The sequence below is a fragment of the Paramormyrops kingsleyae genome, chromosome 1, assembly GCF_048594095.1.
Source record: "Paramormyrops kingsleyae isolate MSU_618 chromosome 1, PKINGS_0.4, whole genome shotgun sequence".
Classification (NCBI taxonomy): domain Eukaryota; kingdom Metazoa; phylum Chordata; class Actinopteri; order Osteoglossiformes; family Mormyridae; genus Paramormyrops; species Paramormyrops kingsleyae.
Genome location: NC_132797.1, coordinates 29,557,733 through 29,569,919, shown reverse-complemented (window position 1 = coordinate 29,569,919; position 12,187 = coordinate 29,557,733). Strand labels below are relative to the sequence as shown.

The window sequence follows — 12,187 nt, the reverse complement described above, 5'->3', positions numbered from 1 at the left end:
CTAAACAACGGCACCTTGACTGCCATAGGGTATCGGGATGAAATCCTTGGACCCATTGTCAGAACCTACACTAGTGCAGTGGGTCCTGGGTTCCTCCTGGTGCACGACAATGCCCGGCTTCATGTGGCGAGAGTATGCAGGCAGTTTCTGGAATTGATACCATTGACTCGGCCCCATGCTCGCCTGACCGAAATCCAGTTTAACACCTCTGGGACATTATGTTTCAGTCCATCCGACGCTGCCAGGTTGCACCTCAGACTGTTCAGGAGCTCAGTGATGCCCTGGTCCAGATCTGGGAGGAGATCCTTCAGGACACCATCCGTCGTCTCATTAGGAGCATGCCCCGACATTGTCAGGCATGCATACAAGCACGTGGGGGCCATACAAACTACTGAGTACGATTTTGAGTTGGTGCAATGAAATTTCAGCAAAATGGACTAGCCTGCCGCATCATTTTTTACGTTGATTTTCAGGGTGTCTTTAAATTCAGCCCTCTGTAGGTTGATAATTTTCATTTCCATCAAATGATGTGGCATCCTTTTGTTCCTAACACATTACCCAGTCCATATCGATATAGATATCCAGCATGATTTTTTTCCCGTTGAGATCTGATGTGTTTTCAAAGTGTTCCTTTAATTTTTTTGAGCAGTATATATCTTTTCTGCCCCAGTCTGATATAATTTTTGAGTATAGGGTCGGGGAGTGATCACAAATAATGTGACTGTACATGCTCAAGATGAATTTCCCACAAGCAGGCTCTGGTGCCTTCAGCCTTACACCCAAACGTTCATAGGTGACGCAATGTGGTGGCTTTGCCCCCGGTTGCACGTCGAACATGTGGTAAAGGTTCCTGTTCTGAGTGCAGAACAAAAAATGGCACAAACGAGGCTCAAAATGGCCAACAGAAATATCCCGAAAACCAGACTGATAAACAACCATATTTTTTGGAAGTGATTTTCTGAAGACTTATTCTCGTGATTTCCTTCCACAAAGATGATAAATCCAGTAAGTGCATGTATTTGTATGAACATACTCAGAAACTACAGGACATCAGGTGCAATTCGGATCTGCTTTGGCCAGAAGGTGCCCGGAGGTGTTAATGGATTCACACCCTTCTGTTCAGCAGCGATGGCTGCCATTCCATGGCCGATGAGCGTCTGAGACAGGTGGATGGAGGTAGAGCTCCCTGATGCTGTTGTCAATATGGTATGGGATGTTCCAAGGGTGGAGCACCAGCATAAGAAGGCATCCAGCCCCTCTGGCTCCGTGGATACTGCCTCCACCCTGCTTGTCTTCTGGAAGTTTGCTTCTTTAGATCAGAATTATTTCATTACATTTATTTAGCAGAGAGGAGAGCAGGGACACGGACTCATAAACCAAAGGTGGCATATTCAGGACTGAGGAGGCTCTACCTGGTAAGCTGTTGTGCCTTTGACTTGAGCAGAATAATATAACTTCATTACTAGAAAAATAGTAATGAAGTTGTTTACCGTTATCTCTGATATTTTAATTCTCAGATCCATATACATTCAGGCAGGTCCTCATCTCTGTTTTCATGTCTTGTAGATTAATCCCAGAATCCTCTGTAATTTGGTTAAGCTGCAATTGACTTCCGCCCTCCTGGAAAAAAAATTTGCCCAGAACCAGCTATAAAATGTCTGTGTGTGAGCTCAGTGGGTCCGGTGACATGCATTCTGGCTGTTTACGCAGATCTTCGCTCCAGCTCCTTCCCCTGATTATTAAAAACCATGCAAGTCCTGTTTTTCATCACAGCCCATTCCCATGGCCTGATTGAGCTCATGTAATTATTAATCATATTAATATATAGCTGAACTCATTGCTACTCTGGGTCAGGACATGTTCATCATTATATTTTTTGTTAATATCCATCTTAACAGAATTACGTTGCACTTGTGGTTGGAATGACAGACTTAATGGATTTGTGGTTATCAGGACCAGAGATGGATAAAGGTACAATTACAGACCCTGCAGAGTGTTACGAATGAAGACCTATCACATGAGACAAGGGTGATTTCAGTTTGAAGGTTTAGGTTTGTATACTTGAAGAAAACTCATCTGTACTTTCTGAATGATATGGTATGTCTGCCATATCCTTTCCATTGCACATCTGCACTGGGTTACAAAGATAGCTCAAAACATCGTAGGCACGCAACTGCCAAACGTTAAGGACCTCTTTCTGTCTAGCCACTCGGCATCATTCGAGATCTGGAACACCCTGCATACCACTGTTTTGTTGTTATTATTTTAATTTCTCATTACCGCTTAATGTGCTGTTGATTGTAACATCTTATTTGTCATCATCTGTAATTATTGCATGATATTTCTTGTTTGTGACTAGTACATCTTAGTATATTTTCCTGCCTTGGACATGTTACATTTGGGAATGCCATCATAATTTCGTTGTTTGTTGTTCTCAGCAATTCAGTGACAACAAAGTCTTATATGTCATTAGAGAATTATTAATTATTTTTAAATATGGTTTTCGGTAAATAAATCCATGCAAACAAATTCTGTTGTATCATCCACTAGATGCCAGTGTTGAATCATTTTTGCTGAATGTTTTTAATCCACAGATTTGCATGTTGATTGAATTCATTTGAATGTTTGAAAGGTTTGTGTTGCACCGTGTCGAATTCAAGAATTCTGTTTTTTCTTAAGAATCCCTCTGCATCATTTCTGGGATAAAAATGAATATGAGGGGAAAAAAGTGATTAAAAAACACAAAAAAAAATATGCACCACTGCAGAAAGTCAGTTCAGCTAAAAGCGCCAGTTGAACCACATGACAGAGGGGAATAAATGCTGATGCTAACATGTGCTGCCCTCACGTAATGAATTCTGTGTGTAAATGGGATTGGAAAACTCTGGGAAGTCCATGCATGTGGAGCCTCCGTGTTGGCACTTAGTGATCAAGGAAAGTGGTAAATCCCGAAGAGTGAGGCTGGCCCTAACCTGACACGAGTGAGCCCAAAAGCGCTGACTAGCTCCAGCTAACCAAAGTCACGTGGCCCATGCATTATGAATTCTGAACGAATGCCACTGTCTTCCCACCTCCCCCGTGCAAAATAGAGCTTCATCCTTGGCACTGAGACGCGCCGACTGCTAATCGATAGAACTGTGTTGGATTAATTATATTGCTTAGATGATGCTGCTGAATTATCAAGTGGACCAAAATACTTCATTTCTCTGCGTGTCTGGTCTGTGGGGGATGCAGAGTGAGTTTCAGCCCTGTCTTTGTTATTGAGGTTGCTCACCTTCAAAAATGACCCCTACCTAGTGTGCCTTTCCAGGCTGGGGATAAGTTAACCTTGGCCAAAACATACATCCATGTGTCAAATGATGGATTTAAACCCCCTCCCCCACCCAGCCTGTGAGCCCGATACCAATCAGGATGCAGTGGTGTCTGGCTGCTTGTCATTAGCATTATAATGTGTCTTCGGTTTCCATGTGCAAGCTGTTCATTTCAAGTTTACAGTTTATTTCTCTGGACAAATTGACTCCCTTTCCTCCGGATGATTTAAAAAGTATTCAACATAACAGGGAAGTAAAATTACCAGATAATTGTTTTGTGAGAACATTAAGGGGGAATACTGAGGCAGTCTCATTCGATAGGTTTCTGTTTCCAGTCAAGTAGTTTCATGTGGTTCAGATACTTTTTATTTTATGCCAAGATTTTAGGTCAAATTATACTAACAATAATACTGATTACCTATTTAGTAGAACAATGATAAATGTAGAGCAGATCAACTAGATAGAGATCTTAGTTATAAAGAATCTGTATACCTGAGTTCCTGGTAGAAATCAATATATGAAAAACATACATAAAATGTACGTATAAAAAAAACAAACATAAAATGCTTGTTTTCAGAGGAGAGCTTTACCTTGTAGCAGACAAACTCTTGGGATGCTTGCTGCCTGTTATACCTCAAAGAAAAGGCATTGGACCCGAAGAGCCCCTCAGGAACCTCCGGAAGCCCCCGGCTCAATCCTTCATGTGCCCTTGATCCTGCGGTTGCCTTTAATCTTCTGGTTTGACCTCTCTTGATATCGGTACTCCGTGGTGCCGACACCCAGGACGGCTTATCTGCTTGTCAGTGGGTGAATCAAGTATAAATAAATTTTCTGTTGCCTTTAATCAATTATATCTTCCCATCGCAAAAAAAAAAGCCAAACAAAGAGACTCAGTAAGATTTTCTTAAGTCTTCGGCCCACAAGTCAAGCTCGATGGATGCTGACACATGACTGAAACTGAGAATGGGCATATGTGTGACCCTCTTTCTCAGATTTAATCCTCTTCTATTTGACTTGATGTAATATATTGGCTGCTTGCTCCCACAGATGTACCTGACCTGTGATTAGGGTTGGCTACTGAAATGATCTGTATGTAGGCTATTGGACCTTATTGTAATGCAAATTTCAGTTCTTCACTTCGGTGCCACTTAAATGCCCGGGCTGTTGATTGAAATTCACTCTATGGACAAAAGCGTTGAGACATCTGGCCATTACACCCATAGGAACTTTTATGACATCCCATTCCATATCCATAAGCACCAATATGGAGTTGGTCCACACTTTGCAGCTGTCACTCTTCTGGGAAGATTTTCCACAAGATTTTGGAGCGTATCTATCGGAATCTTTGCTCATTTATCCAGAAGAGCATTTGTGAGGTCAAGCACTGATGTTGGACGTGAAGGCCTGGCTTGCAATCTCAGTTCTAGTTTATCCCAGAGTTGTTTGATGGGGTTGAGGTCAGGGTCCAAGTCCAGGATAAGCTCCAGACTCTGAATAAGTGGTTTCAGAAAATGATGGATGGATGGGAGGGACCATCTCAAATTTATTTATATTTATATATTTAAGGTGTCAAGTTAATATATTCAATTTGAAATTAAATTTGCCTTAGAAATAAAAAAGCCGTGTCACTGACCTTCATTTTGTACCTTATTTTTTGTTAAGCACTGATCAGGCACAATTTAAGCACTGGCACAGTTTTAAAAGTATCGTTTTAGCACTTGTATTGGGAAAAAACAAAATCCACCCCATGTTACATTTATACTTTTGCACAAATTGACGTCAGTGACATCATTCAGGATTTGAACCAACCATCTTCTAATCATATGCTCTGGTAAAAGCCCACTGAGCCACACAGTGCCTCCTGTGTTACACAGCATGCCCGCATATTGGCTTCCAGCTTTTCTTCAACTTTTATTGGTCAGTTTGGGGTGGGGTGTTCGTTTGTGCTGGAATGTGTGTTTTTATTGTGCAACACATATTCCAAACCAGAACCTCCAGACCTACAACTTCCAGCTATAGCATCAGTGAGAGGCCTACGCCTGACCCGTTCATCAGAAGTCTGAGTCATCATGGAAATGGTCATCCAAATTTCCCGTCCCTTCAGCTTCCAAGGAGTTTCCAGTCTGTCAGTGAACAGTTTACATCTGGGGAATCAGGTCAGCTGACTGGCTATTCATATGATGGCCTCGGGGAGCCTCTTTGCTCAGTGTTAATTTTATGGACAAGTGGGTGTCACATGACAGTGTGTGTGAGAGAGAAGGGTTATTTAAAACCTGATCGAGTTGAACGCATTCTGTGGCTGGAATGGGCTCCCATCGTGCCTTTCTCGTGGGAAAATATCAGAACATACATTACTAAAATAATTTAGGTGAGCAGTCAATCTGCTCTGCTCCATAAGCCCTCCCACATCTCATTTCCTCCTTCTTAAATGGCCTGATTCCTCCATCACTCATGTCTGTTCAGGAAGGTCATGTTCTTATGAGTTTTTTTGCTGTTTTTTGATGGCTTAGAGGGCCTTGTTCTTGAAATGCCTGTGATAGCACATCGGAAACAGCTGGGGACTGCTACCGATTTGGTTCTCATTTTTGTGCTGATTATTTTAATTTTACTTATTTATGTAGAAGTGATTTTAGATTGTCTACAACTTTGTAGAAGCCTAGTGAAAGACCAAAGCTATCAGCTAGGTGGACTCAGTGTCCTTAGTCACATTGTAAGTGCACAATTTCAGATGAACATAACCTTCAGCACTCTGTTGTACGTATACTTAGCATGCAGAATGCTACCATATACCATGCTAAAATATGACCATATGTGCAGTAAAGTAATCTAGATGTTTATTCCATGTCAGGTCAGGGGCGAGCTCTGCTGCTAAGGCCTTTGTGTGGTGACACGACACAAAAAAGCTCTTGCAAACAATGCCGGGTAAATGATGTTCCTCTACCCTGCACTTTCAGTGACCCCTCTGCTCTTCCTCCAAGATACTGTACTGTCTGTGCAGCTCTGACAGCTGCTAAGTTGAATAATCAGTTGCCTTCCTGCCATCCTGTTCCCTGATCAGGCTTAATTTCCAGTGATATTCTTTATCTGCACTCTTCGGACTTGCTGCAGTGCTCTATTCTTTATAACCTACAATTAAATTGGAATATTTTTTTTAAATAATGCTATCGTCTTAAGCGCATCTGTAATTTGTGTTTATGGTTTTGGTTGAAATGACCGTCATATTTTTGAAGCTGTAATTCAGACTGACGGGAGGGGGGGGGGGCAATACTTAAGAAACTGGACATGTTCTCCAGAAGGTGCAGGGGAGCGCCTAAATTGCTTATAAAAAATGCGCGGATTTTGAAAAATGGTTTAAAATCGCAGCAGGTTAGCTGGGAGGGTAAAGGGGGTGTGCAGACGAATAATGTGATCGTCCTTCAGCTCACCGAAGATATCAGTCGCGCTGTAACAATATGAATGAAGACATGCGCGTTATCTGTGATGTACATTCTCCCTCGCAAAATCTATTGGCCTACATAATAACAAATTTTTATAAAGATAAATATGAATTTTGCAATTTATTCACGTTATTTACTGAGCCTGAGTGAGGTCAGGCTTTAATAGAAGGTACTTTTGTAGTCAGCCCACTAATTATTTAAAAAGGTAACGAAAGATGTAAGTAGGCGATTTAGAGGGTTATTATCCTTCGGGGTATTTCTCTTAGTGTGGTTGCATATACTTATATAAATCGTGTGGTTTGCGGCATGTTGGCATTATTTATTGTGAATATTTACTTAAGTTTATGCACTGTTCGTCAGCATTATTCTTCATCCATACTTTAAAACACGGACGCTGTGTGCGCGATGGCCGCAGGGCGGCGTCCTCGCCCGCCTAATCGCATCTGCAGCGCTGGAGCAGGACGAAAAGCAAGTGAACTAGGAACAGAAACCCCGCGGACCCCCGGGGCGCTCCGACGCCGGGATTATCGGCTTCCTATTATTGATTTAAAGTGCGAATCAGGGGAGGGGGATGCGCCCACTTTCCGGACGGTCGATGAGTCGTGGAGGAGAGCGTGAAGATGCCGGCTTCGCACCGGGTCACTTTGAGTGTAGAGGGAGTGAAACCATAATGTTTAACCTCGTTCATCGTCAGTTCCGGGTCCTGGTCGGTAGCTGCATCGAACTACCTTCTTACTCTTATTCCAGTTCTTCTTTTCTTCCACAGCAGGTCTCTCTCCCTGCGCAACTTGCACTTGATCCTTAAAGTAAATTGTCATCGCTTCGCGCTGAGAGCCGGATTCCTGTCCCCCTCCTCCCTCTAAACGGAGGACCAGCAACGTGCTTTGAATGTCGAGCAGACTTCAACTAATACTGACTTCCCTTTTAATGCTGGTTTGCATCGTCCGGCGCGCTGATCTGCAAACTCGGCGGATGGTATTTTCGAGACGATTTTTCAAGCATTTACGCGCTTTGATCGCATTAAATCATCCAGGGATCGCAGTTTCATTACCAGTTGCTTCTTTTTGGCACCTCTTTTATTTCCTTCCTACGATCAGTGAAAGAAACGTGCGGGTATGAAGTCCCGATAAAAACGCCGTGTGACAAATTGGCGGTCTTTTGTCTCGGCGTGCTTACCATTTCGGGGGTAAACTCATGGCTGCTCTCTATCAAAGATTTACCGGGAAGATTAACACCAACAGATCCTTCCCAGCTCCACCTGAGGCCAGCCATCTGCTTGGCGGAAATCGAGCCGATGAGGACGGAGCAAGACCGAACTCGGGCCCCTCACAGGGCGATCTCCCCCGGCTCCCCTATCGACGGCGGGGGGAACGCGAAGATGAGGATGTAAGGCAAATTAATGTCCTCCTCTTGCTAACCCCCGGTGTCCTGTGTTTGCAGACAGGTGGAGTTGTGTTGTGGTTTGCATTGAGGATATCGTGTGCCTGTGCTTGTGATGTTCACATTACTGAGAGCATGGCATGTGTAGTATTTACTTGCAGCGCTGCATGTAAGGATGTACCTGCATCCGCAAACAATACGTACATCTGGGAGCTTTGTAGTAAATTTCGCCATTGCATTTTTCGCATTATTAAAAATGTTTTCATGAACTACGTCAGAAATGCAGTTTTCCCCGTTGTCACTTAAACGGATGTGTCAGCCATCCTTGCCAGTTCGGTATTTCCTAGGATTTGGCGAGTCATTTTAAAAATTACAGGCGATAAATCAAAGAGATGGGTGCCAGATCCAGCCCACGACAGGTATTATTAAATCAGTCATTTTCTGAAGGGATTTGTGGACATCACCGCTCCATCTTGGACTCATTCTACTACTGATGTTTTTTTTTTGCCGTTTTATTAAAGTTACAGGAGTTTAGGCAAAGTGTTTCATTTACGATTTTATCGACGTTTGTCACTCCTGTACACGTTATTAATTATTGGTCTTGATTAACTTTCGCATATTTATCCGACACTACACTAATTTATTTTCTTGAGTCTGATGTTGAAAGAACGTAGCTCAACTGGTGGCACAGCGCTGAGTGAAAAATAGCTAACACGTAGGCACATTTTTGTGAACAATTTATTCCTTTCTAAAAGTTTGCAGCCGTAAACGTCCATATTTTCATAATATCGAAAAATACATAATATTAATCCACAAAACACGTGAGCCACCACTTTGAGAATAAATGCTTCTTCCATTGTTCCCATTTGAGACCACCTGAATACCGCGGGTAATTTACTGTATGTAAGTAAGCTTATATTAACTGTCCAATATGTATGTTTAAATGTATATGTTTTCTTGTAAGTTCCAACTTTTAAGCGAATTTTCACACTACTTCCAGCCCGCAGGTTGGAAATAAATCGGTGGGCGGGTTTATTAACGCCTCCCGTTTCTTTATATAAATAAATGACGCCAGTTCTTTAACAGGCCTGGCCTGCCTTGCCTTTTTATGTGGTAGTATTAGTCCTTAAACGCTGACGTGTCGTGTCCTTATTCCCCGGATTTTAATGCTAGCCGTCGCCGCAGATTTTAAGGCTTTACGGTGTACTGACCCGATTTCAGCTCCCCTTCCGTTTTATGTGACACAGCGAATAAAATCCCGAATCGGTATAGACTGCGCTAAAAATACTATTTAATACGGCACTAAGAGTGCGCCAGTAAATCATTAAAATTGCCGCGTATATTCCCTAATAGTTACGAGGATTTTCTCCCATCCCTGGTTTATGAAGCATGGGGCTCTGTCCAAGGTGCTGAAATACTCCTCCTACAAACAAAGGGCAAATTAAGACGAATATGAGTGAGTCCCCACAATGTGTTGTCCCACAGGTAGGGAGAAACACGGTAACTAGTTGCACTTCTGATGGACACTCTTTTAAGCATAAAGAGAATGGTTAGAGCACCTTCACATTGTTTAATTTCGACTGGCAGGAAATCATTAGCCTTAAAGCTTCCGTCTGACATCCTTTTTATCTGACATCTTTCTATCTGACTAATGCTTTATGGCCAAAATGATTATGGTAATTCATCATCAATAAAAATCAAATACATTTTATATCCATTGCCCCTGGTTACAACTCTACCTGCAAGCACAATATGAGGGCTGTAGGTTTTACTACTGAGACCTCTGCATGTTGGCGTTTCTCTAACAGTCAGGCTGTGTCCGTGTGTTATGCTGAATATATTACCATGGGGACAGATGAAGGTCGTTTTATGGACTTTGTTGTCTGTGCTCTTATATGGGGTTCAGGGCTCTTGCGTGAGGAAAGTGGAGTCTCTTTTGCATTTTTGGGATGTGACCACGTTTCTTCCTCCTGTGTTTCCGGTTGAGTTTATTTAATGCCAGCTTCAGTCATGCTCAGTTCTTCATTCCTGCCCAGTCCTATATTTTTGCACCTTGCCAGTTAGCTGATACTATGTATAGTTTACAGTAGACTGCCTGTTGCAGGATTCTGTTAGCACCTTCCAGCCGAAAATTCTCTGTGTTCTGTTTTTCCACTGATTTAGGGCATTCACCAAAATAATAAATTGTTAGAGGAACATTAAAGTGAGGAACAGAGCTGCTTTGGGTGACATGTTACCTGTCATCACAGCCGTGGCACATATTGACTCAGTCTTGATTGATTCATCTGAAGAGCACAAAACCACAGCAGGGACAGACCGGGAAACATCAGTTCAGTTCTTACTAATGTTCTGTTTTGCAGAAAAGTGTCAGAGACTGTTTCATGTAGCGGTGTTCTGGAGATGAATGTGTTTAGTGTGACCTGGGCATTGAGAGATACATTAGACTTGGTGTGATGAGGAAGATTGGCTGTGACAAAGGTAAGATGCAAGGGAGGCAGAACTGAAAATCACTTCCTAGTACTATCATCTTCAGCCTTTTTGTTGTTGTAAACGCTTTTTTTGCGCCTTTTGGTGTTATAGGTAGAATTCAATAAAAGCAGCCTTAATTAGCCGTCAGTGGCCTTCAGGTTGAAGCGGTTAAAAGCACCCTTTGACCATTAATTCTCTGCTGATGTGGAAGTTATTGGCTTTCCCTCGGTGTCGACCCTGAGGATGGAGAGATTCGCACATCTTCATTTCTGAACCGTTTTGATTAGGTTTCCTCCCCCAGGTCCCGGCTGCTTTCAGAGCAGGGTGAAGGTTTGCCACTGGATCCTGCCCCTTTATTAAATCTCCTTATAGATGGGGATTTTACTTGTGTGGGTTAATATCAGCAAAATATACAGTTATGACCTTGGACACAATATGCTTTAAGCCGCTATTTGTCTATTCATATGACGCCTCTCCTTTTCTGTCTTTAATCCAGTCTGATCCCCTAATTCAGCCTCTGTTGCTGCCCTATGAAAGGTAGGAACTGAAGTGGAACCAGTCTTTTATGAGCGATTGTGTTCACCCGTAATTGATATTTACACAACAGTGGCTTGGCTCGTTGGTGAGCCCTCGTCACACAGTGGGCACGAGCACGGGAAAGTTCGAGTGGGTGTTGTCTGTAGTGAGGGCTGCTGGATGCCTGTTTTGAGGCTTTGGGGAGCTGCCCAATGGGAGAGAACTCTTTTCTCTTCAAGGGTGGCTTGAGCGCTGGCCTGTAAAATATTCTTAAGATGGGATATTATTGGTATAAAATGCTGTATGGCTGACCATTGGGAGCTTGAAGAAGATAAGTAAGGGTAACCAATGTCAGCGGTCAGGCCAGTTTTGACCCCATCATGCCACCGTATTCATATGCTCCACTGTAGCATTGTGGGTAATGTCATGGGACTGGGATTAAGCCAGCCATTCCCGTGTTATTGATCAGTGACTTTCCAGCATTCGTTCAGCATTTCAGGTTGACAGAATAGCTAGTGAAGAGATGTGAATTTGGCTTGACATATGGGGTAACGCCTGCGATTAGATGTGCGGCATTTACTGAGGTGAAAAATGAACCATCCAGGTCCGTGTTTCATTCCAAACTTTATTGTTTTTATAGAGATTTATTACCCTGAGGTCTTCAAAGCTGTTGTCTTTTCGCACCCCCTGTACCACCTACGGCCATATTAATGATGTTGATGTACATCTGTGGGCTCTGTTGCCCAGGCTTTGCAGGGGTAATTTTAAACTCCATTGATAATGCACCCCGTGCCTTTACCGAACATGTTGGATGGCATTAGCATGCATTATGTTCACTGGGGGGGTGCTTTGCCTGGCCGTGTGTCGGCAGTCATGCATATGCAAATGACCATAATGCAGCTGGAAAATATGGGCTGTTTAATATTTGACCCTGCAAAAATATGGGAAAATGACTAATTTTATAAGACTGTGTGAAGCCATCACAACTAATGTAGGGATGAAGACATTTGATGGCCATGTGGATGATGTTGGCTTTGACTTTGTCATGGTCAGTATATTTAAACCATATTTAGA

General features: G+C 42.8%; 1 protein-coding gene across 7 annotated transcripts in view; it reads left to right on the top strand.

Moving 5' to 3' along the window:
- dpp6a (dipeptidyl-peptidase 6a) overlaps positions 1 to 12,187 on the top strand; it is a 144,110-nt gene that overhangs the window by 36,859 nt on the left and 95,064 nt on the right. For 2 of the 7 annotated variants that reach the window (XR_002839710.2, XM_023823619.2), the window contains exon 1: positions 7,247 to 8,134. The exons of the other annotated variants lie outside the window; for them this stretch is intronic. Coding sequence is in view for 1 of the 2 variants with exons in the window: in XM_023823619.2 (XP_023679387.1) it covers positions 7,943 to 8,134 (192 nt within the window). In the remaining variant the exon portion in view is untranslated. Of the gene's footprint in view, positions 1 to 7,246; positions 8,135 to 12,187 lie in introns of those variants that run through there. 7 annotated transcript variants of the gene reach the window in all.